Source organism: Heterodontus francisci, chromosome 3 (genome assembly GCF_036365525.1).
Source record: "Heterodontus francisci isolate sHetFra1 chromosome 3, sHetFra1.hap1, whole genome shotgun sequence".
Lineage (NCBI taxonomy): Eukaryota > Metazoa > Chordata > Chondrichthyes > Heterodontiformes > Heterodontidae > Heterodontus > Heterodontus francisci.
The window spans coordinates 171,481,753-171,503,241 of record NC_090373.1 but is presented as its reverse complement, the minus strand read 5'-3'; the positions used below and the strand labels follow the sequence as shown (position 1 = coordinate 171,503,241).

The following is a 21,489-nucleotide window of genomic DNA, read 5'->3' as shown; positions in this document are numbered from 1 at the left end:
CACAGGAAGCTTGAGAAGGATATGAACCACACAAAACAGGAATCAATTAATGCTAAAACTATATCGGCCACCAAGACTGGCACACTTCTTCGATCCTGCAGTATTAAAGAAAGCAAATGTTAGATTTTCCTAGAATTGGCTTCATTAGGATAAAAGGAAATAACAGTCAGTCTAAATATTGGACTACTTTTTCTGGAAGACCAAAACAAGCTTCAAAATTAGACAATAGGGGATTAATGTCTACAGATAATAAAGATGGAAATTAAACACAGTCCGTAATTGAGGAATCAGCAAACAGACAGCATCTATAGAGAGAGTAACTGCAAAGTGTTTTCCTCCCCCTCCAAGAATGGCAACATATTGCTGCCTTGAAGTGCTGCACTATGGAGCAATGCAATGCAAGCATGGGCCACCACCCTGACACAGTAAGTTCCTGATCACAGGTGCAGCATCAGGGGGATCACCATGCAAAGGGGAAGTGAAAATATCACAAGATAGACAGAGATGCAGAAGACCATCAGCTCATCCATCCACAGATCCCCATGACAGCATCCAAGAGCTTAAATGATTCCAGTATTTTCATATGCACTACAAATATACCTTTTCTATTCCATTTATTGTCCATATACCAAGTTGCTTACTTTCAAAGTTGAAAAGCCAAATCTCATGGGTCTTTTCTCATAATTCAGTCCTCTGAGATTGGGCCTTCTCTTCTAGGCTTTGAATGCCTTTTTTGTGTCTTCATGACCATCACTGGATTCAATACTAAACATGTGATCTGACTGGATAACGAATCAGTTTTCTTCCTCTAACATGTACTCTACTGATTTAGTTATATAGGTCAGCAGTGTATTTGTCTTGTTTGTTGGCCCTCTGCAGTCACTGAAAATAGTTAGCATAATTTTTGAAGAAAAAAAAAAGCAAGCATTTTTGATCTGCATAAAATGAGCAGAAAAATTCCTCATTTAAAGAATGAAAAGGATCACCTAAAATATTATAAATGGTTCATTGCACATATTTGATACAATCTGGTAGGATGCAAGATTGATCGGTACCATGTAGCTGTTTATATAGCACTCAGCCATGTCTTAGACCTCAACTAAATTTATGTTCCCTGGTTCAACATGAAATTTGTTTGCATGGGCTTGGGACATTTGATGAGAAAAAAAAAGTCATCAGAGAAAATTTGAGTTAACCACAAATTGTATGAACTGTTCCCTTTGGCTGAATTTAGGAGTGTCAGGCAGCAAAAAAAGAGAATTCTCCATTTTAAATTAGAAATAAATGTTCCACTTTACCCCTGTAATTCTCAAGACTCCTTCGACAGCTGAAAAAACCAGGTAGAGTGCTCCCAAACCAATCACTCTGTGCATTACTGTGCCCAAGCGAGGCCTGTATAGGTAATACAACAATTAACAGAAACACTTCAAATATATTTACTTTTGACAATTAACTGTTTTTGATCATATGGGAACAGGAATAGGCTAATGAAACCCTTGAACCTGTTCAGCCATTCAATGAGATCATGGCTGATTTGCAACCTAACTCCATATACCCACCTTTGCCCTATATCCCTTAATATTTCAGCTAACAAAATATATCAATCCGAGTTTTAAAATTAACAACTGATCCAGCATCAATTGCCCTTTGGAATTCTCCTGTACAAAGTTCTACCATCCTTTGCACGAAAACGTGCCTCCTAATTTCGCTCCCAAGAGGTCTGGCTCTAATGTTTTGACTATGTCTCCTCGTCCTAGACTCCTCAATGAGTGGAAATAATTTCTCCCAATCTCGTTTATCGGTTTCCCTCAATATCTTGAAAACATCAAATCAAGTCACCCCTTAACCTTCTAAATTCCAGGGAATACAATGCTAGTTTGTTTAATCACCGCTTGTAGCTCAACACTCGGATTCCAGGTATCAGACTAGGAAATCTATGCTGCACTCCCTCCAAGGCCAATATATCTTTCCGAAGGTGTGATGCCCAAAAATGTTCCTCCTCCCGTCCCTACTTTAATGCGATGCTTCGCCTCCGCTCAACACTTCTCCACATCTGCACTGAATCCAATGTGCCTGACCAATTCTCTCATTTGAACCCTGAATTAGTAAATCTTCACATGATGCACTGCTGTGCAGCATATTAGAGCACCAGTGCATTAATGGATTGATAGTTTGACTGGATTTGGTGCCCTGTGTGTTAACAGCTCTGATTCGGCTGAATTTCCAGCAGCAGGAAGCCAGGAAACTTGAAGAGGCGTAATGGAGTAGGTGTCCTGGCAACCGTCACCGTCACAGGTGCTGTCTGAACAACAAGACCAAGGGTATTGGGGAGAAGAACAATTTTTACCTTGATAGTTTAAAAAGAAACAGGTCCAGAAATTATTAAACCTAAGTTTATCAAGTTGTTTTACTTTTGATTCTATTTGAACAGACCCCAACACCCACTACTAATGAATTGCACAAAATATATGTTCTTCCTGGATTATGACAGAATAACAGCAACAATCTGTATTTATTTGCCATCTTAAACATAGGAGTAGGCCATTCAGCCCATCGAGCCTGCTCCGCCATTCAATACGATCACGACTGATCAGACACTTAAAGGCCTTTTTCCCCCACACTATCCCCATATGTCATTGGTATTCAAAAATCTGTCAATCTCTGCTTTAAACATTCTCAATGACTAAGCTTCCACAGCCCTCTGAGGTAGAGAATTCCAAAGATTCACAACCCTCTCAAGTAATGTCTCCTCATCTCTGTCCTAAGTGGCTTCCCCCTTATTTTGAAATTGTGTCCCCTGGTTCTAGATTCCCCAACCATCTACCCTGTCAGTATTTTGTAGGTTTCAATGAGATCACCTCTCATTCTTCAAAACTGTAGAGAACACATGCCCAGTTTCCCCACTCTCTCTTCGTAGGACAGTCCCGCCACCCCGGGAAAAAGTCTGGTGAACCTTTGTTGCACTCCCTCTATGGCAATAATACCCTTCTTAAGGTAAGGGGACCAAAACTGCACACACTACTCCAGGTGCAGTCTAACCAAGGTTCTATATAATTGAAGCTCACTAAGTCTGTCCAAATACCCTTGAAGCTGCTTTGCATCTTCCTCACAACACACATTCCCACCTAGTTTTGTCATCCGCAAACTTGGAAATCTTATATTTCATCCCCGCATCCAAATCATTGATATATATTGTGAATAGCTGGGACCCAAGTACTGATCCTTGCGGTACCCCACTAGACACAGCCTGCAATGCGAGAATGACCCGTTTATTCTTACTCTCTGCTTTCTGCCTGTTAACCAATCCTTAATCCATGCCAATATATTACCCCCTATCCCACGTGCTTTAATTCTGCTAACCAACCTCCTGTGGGGGAGGTTATCAAAAGCCTTCTGAAAATCTAAGTATACTAAATCCACCGATTCCCCTTTATCAATTCTTCTAGTAACATCCTCAAAAAACTCCAACAGGTTCATCAAACATGAATTCCCATTCATAAATCCATGTTGACTATCCCAAATTATTATCCAAGTGTCCATTTATCACATCCATTAGAATAGATTACAACATTTTCCCTACTACTGATGTAAGACTCACAGGTCTGTAGTTCCCCGTTTTCTCTCTCCTTTCCTTAAATAGTGGGGTGACATTTGCGACCTTCCAATCTGCAGAATCTAACAGAATTTTGGAAGATGATCACCAATGCATCCACCATCTCCATAGCTACCTCTTTCAACACTCTGGGTTGTAGAACATCAGGTCCTGGGGACTTATCAACCTTCAGCCCCATTAATTTCTCCAATACAACCTTCTTACTAATACTAATTTCCTTAAATTCCTCATTCTCCTATTCTCTTGAGAATAGGTTGAGATCGTTTCGACCCCAAGACCTCTAATCATTCGCTTTACCGCTTAAAGGTTGTCCCAGATAAGAGCAAAAGAAAAGAGGCACAAAAGCAGGAAGGGTGCAATTGGGAGGCATTGACTGAAGGCTTGTTCATAGAGATGGGCTTTAAAAGAGAAAGGGGGGCACAGGGGAGAATCCCAAACAGTAGGCCACTAACCCATCTACTGCCAATGGTGTGACAAAGGGAAGATACACAAGGTCAGAGTCAAAAGGAGCAGAGTATTACGATGGAGAATGATGGAGTAGATTTGAGGGGGTGGGGTGGTGGGCACAGCTCTGGAGGATAGACTGGGGCAAGATCATGGAAGAATTTAAACAATGTGAGCATTTTAAAATACAATGGCCATTATGCAGCTTACACGGAATCTAAGTATGCGTACCCAGGGGCTCATGCAGCTATACGGTTATTTATAGTTAGTAGGCAGAGTCAGGAGGTTCAGACACATAAGGGAGGAGGGGTCTCACTGGGTGCTGCAGAAGAGCAGTGTTTGCTTCCTGTGCAAGTTCAGCTGGTTGGCGACTTCCGGGATTCCATCAATTCAGTTCCATATATTTTTACAGTTCCTAATATCAATTCTTTTATATCAAATAAAAAGTCATTTTAAACCAGCAGCTCTAATGTTTAAGCAGCAGAGCACATCAGTTTTCTTTTTGGTCATGGGATGTAAGCATCGCTGGCTAAGCCAGCATTTATTGCCCAACCCTAATTGCCCTCGAGAAGGTGGTGGTGAGCAGCCTTCTTGAACCGCTGCAGTCTTTGGGGTGTAGGTATACCAACAATGCTGTGAAGGGAGTTCCAGGATGTTGACCCAGTGACAGTAAAGGAATGGCGATATAGTTCCAGGTCAGGATGGTGTGTGAATTGGAGGGGAACTTGCAGGTGGTGGTGTTCCCATGCATCTGCTGCTCTTGTCCTTCTAGGTGGTAGAGGTCACGTGTTTGGAAGGTGCTGTTGAAGAAGCCTTGGTGCGTTGCTGCATTTTGTAGATGGCACATACTGCTGCCAGTGTGTGTCAGTGGTGAAGGGAATGAACGTTGAAGGTGGTGGATTAGGTGCCAATCAAGTGGGCTGCTTTGTCCTGGATGGTTTCATGCTTCTTGATTGTTGTCGGAACTGCACTCATCCAGGCAAGTGGAGAGTATTCCATCACAGTCCTGACTTGTGCCTTGTAAGATGGTGGACAAGCCACTGGGGAGTCAGGGAGTGAGTTACTTGCTGCAGAATTCCCAACCGCGGATCTTCTCTTGTAGCCACAGCATTTATGTGGCTGGTCCAGTTCAGTTTCTGGTCAACGGTAACCCCCAGAATATTGATATTGGGGGGGGAGGGGGGGAGATTCAGCAATGGTAATGCCATTAAACATTTGGGGCGATGGTTTGCTTCTCTCTAGTTGTAGACGGTCATTGCCTGGCACTTGTGTGGCGCGAATGTTACTTGCCACTTATCAGCCCAATCCTGGATGTTCTCCAGGTAACGTTGCATCTAGCCACGGGCTGCTTCAGTAGATGAGTCGTCGTGAATCACACAATCGTTACAGGGCAGAAGGCAGCCATTTGGCCCATCATGTCTGCACCGGCTCTCTAAAGGAGCAACTCCCTTAGTTCCATTCCCCTGCCTTCTCCCCGTAACCCTGCACATTATTCCTTTCCATATAACTGCCTAATTCTTTTTGAATGCTTCAACTGAAGCAGCCTCCACCACGTTCTCAGGCAGCATATTCCAAACCTTAACGACGCACTGCATGAAAAAGCTTTTCCTCATGTCACTTTTGCTTCTCTTACCAAATACTTTAAATACGAACATAGGAATTAGGAGGAGTAGGCCACTTGACCCCTCGAGCCTGCTCCACCATTCAATAAGTTCATAGCCTAACTGATTACTCCACATTTCCACCTGCCCCTGATAACCTTCCACCCCCTAGCTTATCAAGAATCTATCTACTGCTTCCACTGCCTTTTGAGGAAGAGAATTCCAAAGACTCACAGCCCTCAGAGAAAAAATTTCTCCTCATTTCTGTCTTAAATGGCGAACACTTATTTTTAAACAGTGACCCCCAGTTCGAGATGCTCCCACAAGGGGAAGCATCCTTTCCACATCCACCCTATCAAGACCTCACAGGATCTTATATGTTTCAATCAAGTCGCCTCTTACTCTTCTAAATTCCAGCAGATACAAGCCTAGCCTGTCCAATCTTTCCTCATAAGACAGCCCACCCATTCCAGGTATTAGTCCAGTAAACCTTCTCTGTACTGCCAACGCATTTACATCCTTCCTTAAATGAATTAGAATTAAAATTAGAACATTACAGCGCAATACAGGCCCTTCGGCCCTCGATGTTGCGCCGACCTGTGAAACCATCTGACCTACACTATTCCATATGTCTATCCAATGACCACTTAAATGCCCTTAAAGTTGGCAAATCTACTACTGCTGCAGGCAGGGCGTTCCACGCCCCTACTACTCTCTGAGTAAAGAAACTACCTCTGACATCTGTCCTATATCTATCACCCCTCAACTTGAAGCTATGTCCCCTCGTGTTTGCCATCACCATCCGAGGAAAAAGACTCTCACTATCCACCCTATCTAACCCTCTGATTATCTTATATGTCTCTATTAAGTCACCTCTCCTCCTCCTTCTCCTTCTCTCCAACAAAAACAACCTCAAGTCCCTCAGCCTTTCCTCGTAAGACCTTCCCTCCATACCAGGCAACATCCTAGTAAATCTCCTCTGCACCTTTTCCATAGCTTCCACATCCTTCCTATAATGCGGTGACCAGAACTGCACGCAATACTCCAGGTGCGGTCTCACCAGAGTTTTGTACAGCTGCAGCATGACCTCGTGGCTCCGAAACTCGATCCCCCTACTAATAAAAGCTAACACACCATATGCCTTCTTAACAGCCCTATTAACCTGGGTAGCAACCTTCAGGGATTTATGCACCTGGACACCAAGATCTCTCTGTTCATCTACACTACCAAGAATCTTCCCATTAGCCCAGTACTCTGCATTCCTGTTACTCCTTCCAAAGTGAATCACCTCGCACTTTTCCGCATTAAACTCCATTTGCCATCTCTCCGCCCAGCTCTGCAGCCTATCTCTGTCCCTCTGTACCCTACAACATCCTTCGGCACTATCCACAACTCCACCGACCTTAGTGTCATCCGCAAATTTACTAACCCACCCTTCTACACCCTCTTCCAGGTCATTTATAAAAATGACAAACAGCAGTGGCCCCAAAACAGATCCTTGAGGTACACCACTAGTAACTAAACTCCAGGATGAACATTTGCCATCAACCACCACCCTCTGTCTTCTTTCAGCTAGCCAATTTCTGATCCAAAGCTCTAAATCACCTTCAACCCCATACATCCGTATTTTCTGCAATAGCCTACCATGGGGAACCTTATCAAACGCCTTACTGAAATCCATATACACCACATCCACTGCTTTACCCTCATCCACCTGTTTGGTCACCTACTCGAAAAACTCAATAAGGTTTGTGAGGCACGACCTACCCGTCACAAAACCGTGCTGACTATCTCTAATGAACTTATTCTTTTCAAGATGATTATAAATCCTGTCTCTTATAACCTTTTCCAACATTTTACCCACAACCGAAGTAAGGCTCACAGGTCTATAATTACCAGGGCTGTCTCTACTCCCCTTCTTGAACAAGGGGACAACATTTGCTATCCTCCAGTCTTCCGGCACTATTCCTGTCGACAATGACAACATAAAGATCAAGGACAAAGGCTCTGCAATATCCTCCCTAGCTTCCCAGAGAATCCTAGGATAAATCACATCTGGCCCAGGGGACTTATCTATTTTCACACTTTCCAAAATTGATAACACCTCCTCCTTGTGAACCTCAATCCCATCTAGACCAGTACTGTACACAGTAATCCAGATGTGGTCTCACCAATGCCCTGTAGAGCTGAAGCATAACCTCCCTACTCTTGTATTCAATTCCCCTCGCAATAAACAACATTCTATTAGCTTTCCTAATTGCGTGCTGTACCTGCATACGAACCTTTTGCGATTCATGTACTAAGACACCCAGATCCCTCTGCATCTCAGAGCTCTGCAATCTTTCACCATTTAGATAATATGCTGCTTTTTATTCTTCTTGCCAAAGTGGACAATTTCACACTTTCCCACATTATACTCCAATTGCCAGGTCTTTGCCCACTTACTTAACCTATTTATATCCCTTCGTAGCCTTACGCCCTCTTCACAAGTTACTTTCCTACCTATCGTTGTGTCATCAGCAAATTTAGAACCATAAAACTTTGGTCCCTTCATCTAAGTCATTCATATAAATTGTAAAAAGTTCAGGCCCCAGCACAGATCCCTGTGGCACAGCACTCGTTACATCTTGCCAACCAGAAAATGACCCGTTTATGCCTACTCGGTCTCCTGTTAGCTAACCAATCTTCTATCCATGCCAATAAGTTAACCCTACACCATGAGCTTTTATTTTCTGCAATGACCTTTGATGTGTCACCTTACTAAATGCCTTCTGGAAATCTAAGTACAATACATACACTGGCTCCCTTTTATCCACAGCACATGTAACTCCATCAAAGAACTCCAATAAATTGGTAAAACAGGATTTCCCTTTCACAAAACTGCTATAAAGTCTTAAATAATAGCTTCTAAATTTTCCCTAAGACAGATGTTAAGGTAACTGGCCTGTAGTTTCCTGCTTTCTGTCTCCCTCCCTTTTTGAATAAAGGAGTTACATTCGCTATTTTCAGATCTAAATGGAACCTTCCCCGAATCTAGGGAATTTTGGAAAATTAAAACTAACACATCAATTATCTCACTAGCCACTTCTTTAAACACCCTAGATTGAAGTCCATCAGCACCCAGGGACTTGCCAGCCCGCAGCTCCAACAATTTGTTCAGTACCACTTCCCTGGTGATTGTAATTTTTTGGAGTTCCTCCCTCTCTTCCATTTCCTGACTTAATACTGGGATGTTGCTTGTATCCTCTATAGTGAAGACCGATGCAGAATATCTGTTCAATTCATCTGCCATCTCCTTATTTTCCCTTATTAATTCCCCAGACTCACTTACTATAGGACCAACACTCACTATGTTAACTCGTTTTTTAAAATATCTATAGAAACTGTGTTTTTATATTTCTAGCTAGCTTTCTCTTGTACTCTAATTTGAAAGAATATCGGGATTGTAGGCGCAATCTGAAATGAGGAATTAAGAGGGCTAAAAGGGGTCATGAAATATCTTTAGCAAACAGGGTTAAGGAAAATCCCAAAGCCTTTTATTCATATATAAGGAGCAAGAGGGTAACTAGAGAAAGGATTGGCCCACTCAAGGACAAAGGAGGAAAGTTATGCGTGGAGTCAGAGAAAATGGGTGAGATTCTAAACGAGTACTTTGCATCGGTATTCACCGAGGAGAGGGACATGACGGATGTTGAGGTTAGGGACAGATGTTTGATTACTCTAGGTCAAGTCGGCATAAGGAGGGAGGAAGTGTTGGGTATTCTAAAAGGCATTAAGGTGGACAAGTCCCCAGGTCCGGATGGGATCTATCCCAGGTTACTGAGGGAAGCGAGAGAGGAAATAGTTGGGGCCTTAACAGATATCTTTGCAACATCCTTAAACACGGGTGAGGTCCCGGAGGACTGGAGAATTGCTAATGTTGTCCCCTTGCTTAAGAAGGGTAGCAGGGAAAATCCAGGTAATTATAGACCGGTGAGCCTTGCGTCAGTGGTAGGGAAGCTGCTGGAGAAGATACTGAGGGATAGGATCTATTCCCATCTGGAAGAAAATGGGCTTATCAGTGATAGGCAACATGGTTTTGTGCAGGGAAGGTCATGTCTTACCAACTTAATAGAATTCTTTGAGGAAGTGACAAAGTTGATTGATGAGGGAAGGGCTGTAGATGTCATATACAGGGACTTCAGTAAGGCGTTTGATAAGGTTCCCCATGGTAGGTTGATGGAGAAAGTGAAGGCGCATGGGGTCCAAGGTGTACTAGCTAGATGGATAAAGAACTGGCTGGGCAACAGGAGACAGAGAGTAGCAGTGGAAGGGAGTTTCTCAAAATGGAGACGTGTGACCAGTGGTGTTCCACAGGGATCCGTGCTGGGACCACTGTTGTTTGTGATATACATAAATGATTTGGAGGAAAGCATAGGTGGTCTGATTAGCAAGTTTGCAGACGACACTAAGATTGGTGGAGTAGCAGATAGTGAAGGGGACTGTCAGAGAATACAGCAGAATATAGACGGACTGGAGAGTTGGGCAGAGAAATGGCAGATGGAGTTCAATCAAGGCAAATGCGAGGTGATGCATTTTGGAAGATCCAATTCAAGAGTGAACTATACAATAAATGGAAAAGTCCTGGGGAAAATTGATGTACAGAGAGATTTGGGTGTTCAGATCCATTGTTCCCTGAAGGTGGCAACGCAGGTCAATAGAGTGGTCAAGAAGGCATACGGCATGCTTTCCTTCATCGGACGGGGTATTGAGTACAAGAGTTGGCAGGTCATGTTACAGTTGTATAGGACTTTGGTTCGGCCACATTTGGAATACTGCGTGCAGTTCTGGTCGCCACATTACCAAAAGGATGTGGATGCTTTGGAGAGGGTGCAGAGGAGGTTCACCAGGATGTTGCCTGGTATGGAGGGCGCTAGCTATGAAGAGAGGTTGAGTAGATTAGGATTATTTTCATTAGAAAGACGGAGGTTGAGGGGGGACCTGATTGAGGTGTACAAAATCATGAGAGGTATAGACAGGGTGGATAGCAAGAAGCTTTTTCCCCCAGAGTGGGGGATTCAATTACAAGGGGACACGAGTTCAAAGTGAAAGGGGAAAAGTTTAGTGGGGGGATATGCGTGGAAAGTTCTTTACGCAGAGGGTGGTGGGTGCATGGAACGCATTACCAGCGGAGGTGGTAGACACGGGCACGATAGCGTCTTTTAAGATGTACCCAGACAGATACATGAATGGGCAGGAAGTAAAGAGATACAGACCCTTAGAAAATAGGCGACAGGTTTAGATAGAGGATTTGGATCGGCGTAGGCTTGGAGGGCCAAAGGGCCTGTTCCTGTGCTGTAATTTTCTTTGTTCTTTGTTCTAATTTTACCCTCCTTATCAATCTTTTAGTCCTTCTTTGCTGTTTTTTATATTCTGTCCAATCTTCTGACCTGCCTCCCATCTTTGCACAATTATAGGCTTTTTCTTTAAGTTTGATATGACCTTTAACTGTTTTAGTTAACCACGGATGGTGGGTCCCACCCTGCGCCCTCTCGTGGTCGATCCTCTCACGAGTGGGAACAGTTTCTATTTCCTCAGTCCAGACCCTTCATGATTTTGAATACCTCTATCAAATTACCTCTCAGCCTTCTCTTCTCCAAGGAGAACAGTCCTAACTTCTCCAATCTATCTTCATAACTGAAATTCCTCATCCCTGGAACCATTCTCGTGAATCTTTTCTGTACTCTCTCCAAAGCCCTCATGTCTTTCCTCAAGTGCGGCACCCAAAATTGGACGCAATACTCCAGCTGACGCCGAACTAGTGTCTTATTCAAGCATCCTTGCTCTTGTACTTGATGCCCCTATTAATAAAACTCAGGATACCGTATGCTTTATTTTAAGCTGTCCTGCCACCTTCAATGAGTTCTGCACATATACACCTAAGTCCCTCTGCTCCTGCACCCCCTTTAGAATTTTACCCTTTATTCTGCATTGTCTCTCCACGTTCTTCCTACCAAAATGAATCACCACATATTTCTCCGCATTGAACTTCATCTGCAACCCGTCTGCCCATTCCACCAACTTGTCTATGTCCTTTTCGAGTTCTACACTATCCTCCTCACATTTCACAATGCTTCCAAGTTTCGTATCGTCTGCAAACTTTGAAATTGTGCCCTGTACACCAAGGTCTAGGTCATTAATATATATCAGGAAAAGCAAGGGTCCCAATACTGAACCCTAGGGAACTCCACTACAAACCTTCCTCCAGACGGAAAAACATCCATTAACCACTGCTCTTTGTTTTCTGTCACTCAGCCAATTTCATATCCATGTTGCTACTGTCCCTTTTATTCCCTGAGTTGCAAGTTTGCTCACAAGTCTGTTGTGTGGCACTGTATCAAATGCCTTTTGAAAGTCAACAGCATTGCCCTCATCAACCCTCAAAAAATTCCAGCCAGTTAAACATGATTTTCCCATAAGAAATCCATACTGGCTTTCCTTAAATAACTTGCATTTGTCCATGTGACTATTTATTTTGTCCCTAATTATTTTTTCTGGAAGTTTTCCCACCACCGAAGTTAAACTGACTGGCCTGTCGTTGCTGGGCTTATCTTTACACTTTTTTTTGAACAAGGGTGTAATGCTTGCAATTTTCCAGTCCTCTAGCACCATCCCCAAGTCTAATGAAGACTAAAAAATTATGGCCAGTGCCTCTGCGATTTCCACTTTCACTTCCCTCAGTATCCTTGGATGCATCTCATAAGGCCCTGGTGCTTTATCCACTTTAAGTACAGACAGCCTATCTAAAACTTCCTCTCTCAATTTTAAACTTTTCTCATGCCTGACTTACCTCCTCTATCAACATTTGCTGGGTTGCATCTTCTTCCTTGATAAAGACAGCTGCAAAGTATTCATTTAATACCTCAGCTATGCCCTCTACCTCCATGTGTAAATCCCCTCGCTGGTCCCTAATTGGCCTCCCTCCTTTTACCACCCTTTTACATGCCCACAGAAAACTTTGGGATTTCCTTTAATGCTAGCTGCAAATGTGAATGGTGCTCAACGCTGCAATCACCAGCGAACATGCCCACTTCGGACCTTATGATGGAGAGAAGGTCGTTGATGAAGCAGCTGAAGATGGTTGGACCTAGGGCACTACCCTGAGGAACTCCTGCAGTGATGGACTGGGATAACTGACCTCCAACTATCACAACCATCTTCCTTTGTGGTAGGTATGACTCCAATCAGTGGAGAGTTTTCCCTGATTCCCACTGACTCCAGTTTTGCCATGGCTCCTTGATGCCACACCTGGTCAAATGCTGCCTTGATGTCAAGGGCAGTCACTCTCATCTCACCTCGAGTTCAGCTCTTTTGTCCATGTTTGGACCAAGGCTGCAATGAGGTCAGGAGCTGAGCAGCCCTGGCAGAACCCAAACTGAGCAGCAATTCCATGTGGGAAAATAAAAAGAAAACTGGAGCAGGTTAAGACAACGAAAGCTGCAATGGGAACATGAAACCTTAAATCTTAAAACACAATTGGCAAACAAACCCAGGAACATATTAAACAGTTATAGCACATTTTAAAGCGAGAGAGACACTAGCAACTGTGGAGGAGTAAGGCAATTAGGTGCCCTAAATCACCAACACTAGTGCACGTTAAAAGTAATCAAAAAAAGTTGCCTTTATCTCAAGAAGATTAAAATTCCAAAGTAAGGAAATGATACCTCATTTGTACAGAGCCTTGATCAAATCCCATCTGGAACACTGCATCCAGGTCTGGGCATTGAACTTCAGTAACGTTATAGTGGCCTTGGAGGGGGTACAGCTTAGATTCATCAGAATTATATCAGGGCTCAAAAGGGTTAAATGAGGATACTGGTGTGTATTCCTGACTATAGAAAATTAATGGGCAACATCAAAAGGTGTTTAAAACAATCAAAGAATTTGATAGAATTGAGAAACTATTTCTTCCGGTGAAGAGACCCAGAATAAGAGGGTATAATCTTAAAATTAGAGCTGGGTCACTTAGGGGACTAAAATCAGGAAGCAATTTTTCACAATGCTAGTGGTAATCTGGAACTCCCTTCCCAAAAGACTGTGACACTTGGGCTGATTGAAATGTTCAAGACTGCGATCAACATATTTTTGTGCAGCAAGGCAAATACAGCAAAGGTAGTCAGCCATGATATAACTGAATGACCGACACCTACTACTATGTTTAGAAAATCCATATATGTCTTCAATTAAATCATATTGAAGGATTTTGAATAATTACTTACTTAACTATTCCATATCCCAAGCTTACTATAATCACAAGGAGCCGAGCCAATGTCCTTTTCACAGCAGAAATAAGCTCCGCAAAGACTAGCAGACCTTGTACTACAGGAAAAGAAAAAACCCATTAGACACTTCTTGTACTATCCATGTACAACTTCAATGCCAACATTTAAAAATAGTTTACTATTTACTATGTTCGGGCGGCACAGTGGCGCAGTGGTTAGCACCGCAGCCTCACAGCTCCAGCGACCCCGGTTCAATTCTGGGTACTGCCTGTGTGGAGTTTGCAAGTTCTCCCTGTGTCTGCGTGGGTTTCCTCCGGGCGCTCCGGTTTCCTCCCACATGCCAAAGACTTGCAGGTTGATAGGTTAATTGACCATTATAAATTGCCCCTAGTATAGGGACAGGTGGGGATGTGGTAGGAATATGGGATTAGTGTAGGATTAGTATAAATGGGTGGTTGATGGTCGGCACAGACTCGGTGGGCCGAAGGGCCTGTTTCAGTGCTGTATCTCTAAACTAAACTAAACATATTATAACCAATGAAGTAAGGAATCAGTAATTGGAGGCCAGGTTCATCCTTACAGACAAGGAGGAAAAAAAAAGGAAAGTCATAGAGCTGCTTTCACACGCCACCCACTGATAGCTTAGAGTAGCAAAACCCAGGGAGCAAGTAGTCCAAAACTCGTCAAAGTAAGAAAAAAAAACAAGATGCTGATTCTTTCTTGATCAGCACAATTTTACATATGTTATCGGGTGTGAAGGACTTCATTTGACTTCCAACTCCCAATTTTTTTTTCAATAAAAAAAATTCAACACTGAGGTCAATCAAGCATTTTAAAATGCTTCATGATTTTAACATGTTATGAATTTACCACTTAGAGACACGACAGAAAGTAAATTTAATTTCAATAAGAAAACGAATAGGTGAAGGTGACAATATGATTAAACAGCTCTATCAAGTGATGTGCTCATGTTCTGAGTGTGACCCATTTTTATTCCATCAATACCTCAGCTAACATTTAACATTTTGAAGTGGCACAGAATTATCTAAATTAATAGTCTTCCTTCTCATTTCCAAACGTCCGCATTTCATTTACGTCAATTTCTTGCAAAACGAAGATCTTTCAGCTACAGATTTATTCACATCTCATCATTTTGCACACACAAACATTCACCATTGATGAAATAGGATACAACTACTAGAATTGAGACACAAAAGCTCCACAAATATAACTATCGGTTGTCCTCAAAAGAAAAAGCATCATTGCAGTGAAGGTTTAGCTTGTATCTATGTTGGAAGAAGCACTCAGGATCACCATCTTTCTAGCAGACCTAAGAAACTTGATGCACCATTTAATTCAACCACTCTCCAGTCAAATACTATTGTCTAGTCAAGATGGTGGACAAGAAAACAGCATTGAAGCTTATACCAATGTCTCTTTTAAGCTAACCATTAGGAGTGACAAAAGTGTACTTTAGCCTGCAGGAGGCACACTCAAAATCTTCAAGGGCAATTAGGGATGGTTAAAAAAAAAAATGCTGGCCATGCCCATGAAAGAACAAAAAAAACCTGATTAATGACATGAAAATTCTCTCCAGTTTCAAGATCAGAATCTAAAATAGATGATCTATTTAAATTATTTAAAATCACTATAAAATGTGTTCAACACACTAACTAAACTTGTTAGTCACATTTAACATGCTAAGTGACTTAACTCCTACCTACTGAGCAGAGCATGAACTAAACATACCAGATATTCCACGGTTATTAGTGTTCTGGTATTCGGCATAGAAAACAGCTTTTTCCAGCATCCCAAGAAAAATAACTCCAGCTATCCAGAACTGGATCCTCAATAAGTCTTTCCAATAACATGCAGACCAGACCAGCCACAAGCTGCCATAAAGTATGTATATAATGCACATCACCATATAAAACTGCAAAAGAACAAATACACAACCAAATTTAAAAATCAGAATAAGTAACCAAACATCTAGTAGAAAATGAATCTCAGTACCAAGAATACTTTAGATCTGAAACAATATATTATAAATGCACACAAGGGCAGAAATTTAGCAACCCCACCAGCCCCCTCCCCACCCCACGATGGTGAGGTCTGACGGGCCCTGAATATTGGGCCTCAGACCTCATTATACTGAAGATGGTGCTACAGGAGGAGATCAGGCAGGTAAATGCTACAAGTTTAGGTCACTGTGCTAGCAGCTAATTAATATAGTTGGGATCACAAGGGATCAGATGGCTCAGGTTGGGGTGGCAGAGTGGGGTGTGGAATGATGGTGGTGGAAACACTGGGGGCTAAGAGGGAGATGTCAGGGCCTTGAGTACTCGGGGGTATGGGATGTGGGCATTGCTGGGTAGGCCAGCATTTATTACCCATTCCTAGTTGTCCTTGAGGTGCTGATGGTGAGCTGCCTTCTTGAACCACTGCAGTCCTTGGGGTGTAGGTAATGTTAGTAAGGGAGTTCCAGGATTTTGATCCAACAGCAATGAAGGAAAGGCGATATAGTTCCAAGTCAGGATGGTGCGCGGCTTGGAGGGGAACTTGCAGGTGGTGGTGTTCCCATGCATCTGCTGCCCTTGTCCTTCTAGATGGTATAGGTTTCTGGTTTGGAAGGTGCTGTCGAAGAAGCCTTGGTGAGTTGCTGCAGTGCATTTTGTATATGGTACACACTGATGCCACTGTGCGTTGGTGGTGGAGGAGTGAATCTTGAAAGTGGTGGATGGGGTGCCTATCAAGCAGGCTGCTTTGTCCTGGATGGTGTTGGGCTTCTTGAGTGTTGTTGGAGCTGCACCCATCCAGGCAAGTGAAGAGGAATCCATCACACTCCTGACCTGTGCCCTTGTAGGGGTCTTTAGCCCAATCACCGCCATTCCCGGCCTTATTAAGTATTTAAACTTTATTTTTATAAATATAGGCAATGTTTAAAATTAGTTTTCCCTGCGGTCAGGACAAACCAATGATATAGTGGGGACCTGAAGCAAGGTGTTAGGCCACCTATTTACATATGCTTCAGGCATGGTAAAAAAGACACCTCTCATTTGTCCTCACCCAATATGGCAGGTACACACTTCCTGCTCGTTATTTTGAGGCTTAGAATGCTACGTCATGTCTGAAAACAGGCACTACAAGGATCAATTTAAACATCCACACTGTTTGGCATAAGACTTTTTTTTTTTAAAAAGACTATTTGTAAAACTGTTTTATATGCAAGGAAGTCACAAAATTGATGCCAATTAGTTTATAAAATGCTATCTGATCTTAAAAATGGTATTATGATTGTATAGACCATTGTAAACGGAGAACAGATACTCCATACTTACAACCATCAGTGGAAATTCAGTTGCTGAGATGAATCCATGGGAACCTTGCATTAACACCAGCACTGCAAAGATACTTCAATTATGAAATTCTGAATATGTAAAGTTATTTGAAACTAATCAAGTTCTAAGTTTAAGTTAAAATCATTTTCAAAATAAAATGGATCACATTTCAGGACCAGACCACAGAAACTTCAGCACAGAAGGAGACCATTCAACTCATCATGCCTTTATCAGTTCTAACTCTGATTTCATTTCCTTAACATGCATGAGATAGCTCATTTAACTTTATTAACTTATCTTAATAATTTACAATCAGCTCGCTTCCTAAACAGGAAAAAAAACCTTGTATTTATACAGCTTTTCATGACCACCGCACATTGCAAAGTGCTTTACTGCCATTGAAATAATTTTGAAATGTAGTCAGTTTTGGAAACCCATCAGATTTTTACATAGCAAGCTCCCACAAACACCAATGAGGTAATGACTAGATTTCATTTTTCAAGAAAAGTGATGTTGTTCGAGGGATCAATATTGGCCAGGACATCAGAGGGAACTCCCTGTTCTTCAAAATAATGCCTTGCGATTTTATATGTCTACCTAAAAACACAGACAGAGCCTCGATCCAACACTTCATCCAAAGATGACACATCCCAAATCACATAGCATCATGGGGCACATCAACCTTTGTCTGGAATAAGAGCTGAAAAGTTGAGCTGAACAGCTGAAACATGGGTTTATTCTAGTTGCACTTCTCCACAGGTCACACATGTAATTACATTTTTTCCCACTTAACGATACTGTCAAACAGAGACTATTTCATACCAGAATAAAACACACCAACCAAATTTCTTCAATAAAAAAACAAAATTATTAGATTATAAAACAAGTCTTAACCAGTAATGAAGTAAAGCATAAACACACAGATTGAGATATTAAAGTTCCCTTTTTACCTCAGCCCCTCACACACGCACACACATATATATATACACACACCAGTGAACACGACAAATTAAAAGGGATTTTTGTTTTTAGAGCTTTATTACAGACAAAAACCCATTTGGGCTGAATACTTGCTCATTCTTCAAGAAACAGATGAGATATGCTGTGTTCCAAAACTGGCTGGCTTCCGAGTACACGTAGACGGGTCACTGGGATCTTTTGGAACAGTTCTTTTGAGGTAGCATTGAGAATTAATTTAGCAGGCTTTTCTTCAAAGACAGGATCTTTTAGAGAGGTGCTGGAAAGCTGAGCTGGATTGTGGTTGTCTCTCCTCTCACTGGAAGTTCACTCCCTTTTTATACAGTTCAACCTCAACTCAAAAACGAACCTGACAAAAAGGTCAACCTTTTGACCTCCATCAATTTTGACCAATCACAGTGGTTAGCACTGCAGCCCCACAGCTCCAGCGACCCGGGTTCAATTCTGGGTACTGCCTGCGTGGAGTTTGCAAGTTCTCCCTGTGTCTGCGTGGGTTTCCTCCAGGTGCTCCGATTTCCTCCCACATGCCAAAGACTTGCTGGTTGATAGGTTAATTGGCCATTATAAATTGCCACTAGTATAGGTAGGTGGTAGGGAAATATAGGGACAGGTGGTGATGTGGTAGGGATATGGAAGTAGTGTAGGATTAGTATAAATGGGTGGTTGATGGTCGGCACAGACTCGGTGGGCCGAAGGGCCTGTTTCAGTGCTGTATCTCTGAACTTCTTTGTGAACAACATTTCCAAAGGTCCAAAGTTCTCAGTGGTTTATTGAACTGGAAGTCAGGTGGTTTTCCAGAAAGGCTTGTTTTGCTGGAAGCCAGGTCCTTTCCTGGAAAGGCTTTTTTTTTTCCCCCCCCCTCGCTAGACCTCTCAGTGCCCCTTTTAAAAGCATTTCCAGGGACAGTTTTTCAAAGTCAAGTGACCTTTACATGACCCCTGTGAAAACCCCAAAGTTTAACATTCCTTCAATCATTCAAAAATGAATCCTCAAAAAATGTTAATAAAACACAGAGGCACTTTTGTAGCAATACTTATGCCAAAAATACCTGGCTCCCCAGTGAAATTCTTCATTTGCACAGTAGGAGGACAAGGGCAGCAGCTGAATGGGCACACCACCACCTACAAGTTCCCCTCTAAGTCACACACCATCCTGACTTTGAACTATATCGCCATTCCTTCAGTGTCGCTGGCTCAAAACCTGGAACTCCCTTCCAAACAGCAATGTACCTACATGGACAGCAGCATTTCAAGGCGGCGGCTCACAACCACCTTCTCAAGGGCAATTACGGATGGGCACTAAATGCTACCCTCGTCAGCAACTCCCACATCCCATGAACGAGTTTTTAAAAAATGAACGTTCTGTGGCAAGTTAAGTTAAGTTTCGTCACTTCCCTTTTAACGATATGATGTGTTAATTACTGCTAATTAACCACTGGCACTGAACTATTACAAGTGTAGAGTTTCAATCCTTCAGGTATTCATTGTTTTGGGAGATATTCAAAAAAAAAAATTTTCAGGAAAGTTTATCCTTTCCGTCTCTTTTCTCTTAAGAGAATCTCGGTTTCCCCTTCTGTACCTGATTTGACATTGAATCCACCCACTCTAATTTCCACTCCCTTCTCAGTCCTTGTGCTGTTAATTTTACAATCCTTAAATCAGATTGGTTAGGGAAATACAGTTGCTTGCCCTGTTCACTGAGGTTCTTCATGCCCAGTTATCCTCACTGCACTAACAGCTCATGCTTCCAGCAACTTGTCATGCAAAAAATTTGAAAATTAAAAACAAAGTGCAAGTGTAAGTAACGGCAGATGCCATTAGATGCCATGCGACAGCTAATTATGGTCCAATGTTCCCGTTTTATATAGTTAATGATGGTTTACTCTGAAATGGCCTAGTAAGCCATTCAGTTGTCAAGGGTAATTAGGGATGGACCAACAATCGCAGGCCTTGCCAGCGATGCTGACATCCCATGAAAGAATAAAAAAATATCTTAAATATTTAAATATCAATGCATTTAGTTCTACACAACAAATAAAATCGAACCATAAAATGCAAATCTTTACAATAATTCTGGTTGGTGAGTCCATAACAAGAATATAAAGTTATCAAGAGATGTGCCTGCATTTTTTAAAAAGAAAAATTTAAAAAGAAAATGGGTAATATAAGGATTGCTTCGCCAGAGAGACACTATAGGTGCAATGGACTAAATGTGCTGTAAAATGCAGCTGGTTATTCTGCTTTGTATTATTTTGTTCCTATAATACATTCTTTTGGGCCTCCTTATCTCGAGAGACAATGGTTACGCGCCTGGAGGTGGTCAGTGGTTTGTGAAGCAGCGCCTGGAGTGGCTATAAAGGCCAATTCTGGAGTGACAGGCTCTTCCACAGGTGCTGCAGAGAAATTTGTTTGTTGGGGCTGTTGCACAGTTGGCTCTCCCCTTGCGCCTCTGTCTTTTTTCCTGCCAACTACTAAGTCTCTTCGACTCGCCACAATTTAGCCCTGTCTTTATGGCTGCCCGCCAGCTCTGGCGAATGCTGGCAACTGACTCCCACGACTTGTGATCAATGTCACACGATTTCATGTCGCGTTTGCAGACGTCTTTATAACGGAGACATGGACGGCCGGTGGGTCTGATACCAGTGGCGAGCTCGCTGTACAATGTGTCTTTGGGGATCCTGCCATCTTCCATGCGGCTCACATGGCCAAGCCATCTCAAGCGCCGCTGACTCAGTAGTGTGTATAAGCTGGGGGTGTTGGCCGCTTCAAGGACTTCTGTGTTGGAGATATAGTCCTGCCACCTGATGCCAAGTATTCTCCGAAGGCAGCGAAGATGGAATGAATTGAGACGTCGCTCTTGGCTGGCATACGTTGTCCAGGCCTCGCTGCCGTAGAGCAAGGTACTGAGGACACAGGCCTGATACACTTGGACTTTTGTGTTATAATACATTAGTATAGGTATAATCAAGTGTATATAAATATATGAAGATACATTTATAAATGAAAGCCACTTCACTTTTTTTTTTAAATGAAAGCATTTGTGTAGATTGGAATTCACCTGTTAAATTCCAGTTGCTCTCAATCCTTTCACTGACAGGCTTGATGGAGACAATAAAAAGGTATGGACCATCTCTCCAGGTCTGTGCTACGACATCATGCTAAAGGACAAAAAACACTATTACTTTTCAAATAAAAAAGTTAATCCGTAAACATTTTCATATATAATCCCAATATGTTTAGAGTGAATAAGTTGCC

At 42.4% G+C, this 21,489-nt stretch overlaps 1 protein-coding gene across 2 annotated transcripts in view; it reads right to left on the bottom strand.

Annotated features, from left to right (window-relative positions):
- The window catches only part of tmem87b (transmembrane protein 87B), an 89,018-nt gene that overhangs the window by 18,152 nt on the left and 49,377 nt on the right, over positions 1 to 21,489 (bottom strand). Inside the window, exons 8-13 of one of the 2 annotated variants that reach the window (XM_068027614.1) lie at positions 21,293 to 21,392; positions 17,258 to 17,319; positions 15,669 to 15,852; positions 13,917 to 14,016; positions 1,299 to 1,392; positions 25 to 95 (exon numbers count right to left, since the gene is read on the bottom strand). In XM_068027614.1, coding sequence (XP_067883715.1) covers positions 25 to 95; positions 1,299 to 1,392; positions 13,917 to 14,016; positions 15,669 to 15,852; positions 17,258 to 17,319; positions 21,293 to 21,392 — 611 coding nt within the window. The remainder of the gene's footprint in view (positions 1 to 24; positions 96 to 1,298; positions 1,393 to 13,916; positions 14,017 to 15,668; positions 15,853 to 17,257; positions 17,320 to 21,292; positions 21,393 to 21,489) is intronic. The other variant, XM_068027615.1, reaches the window with a different exon arrangement.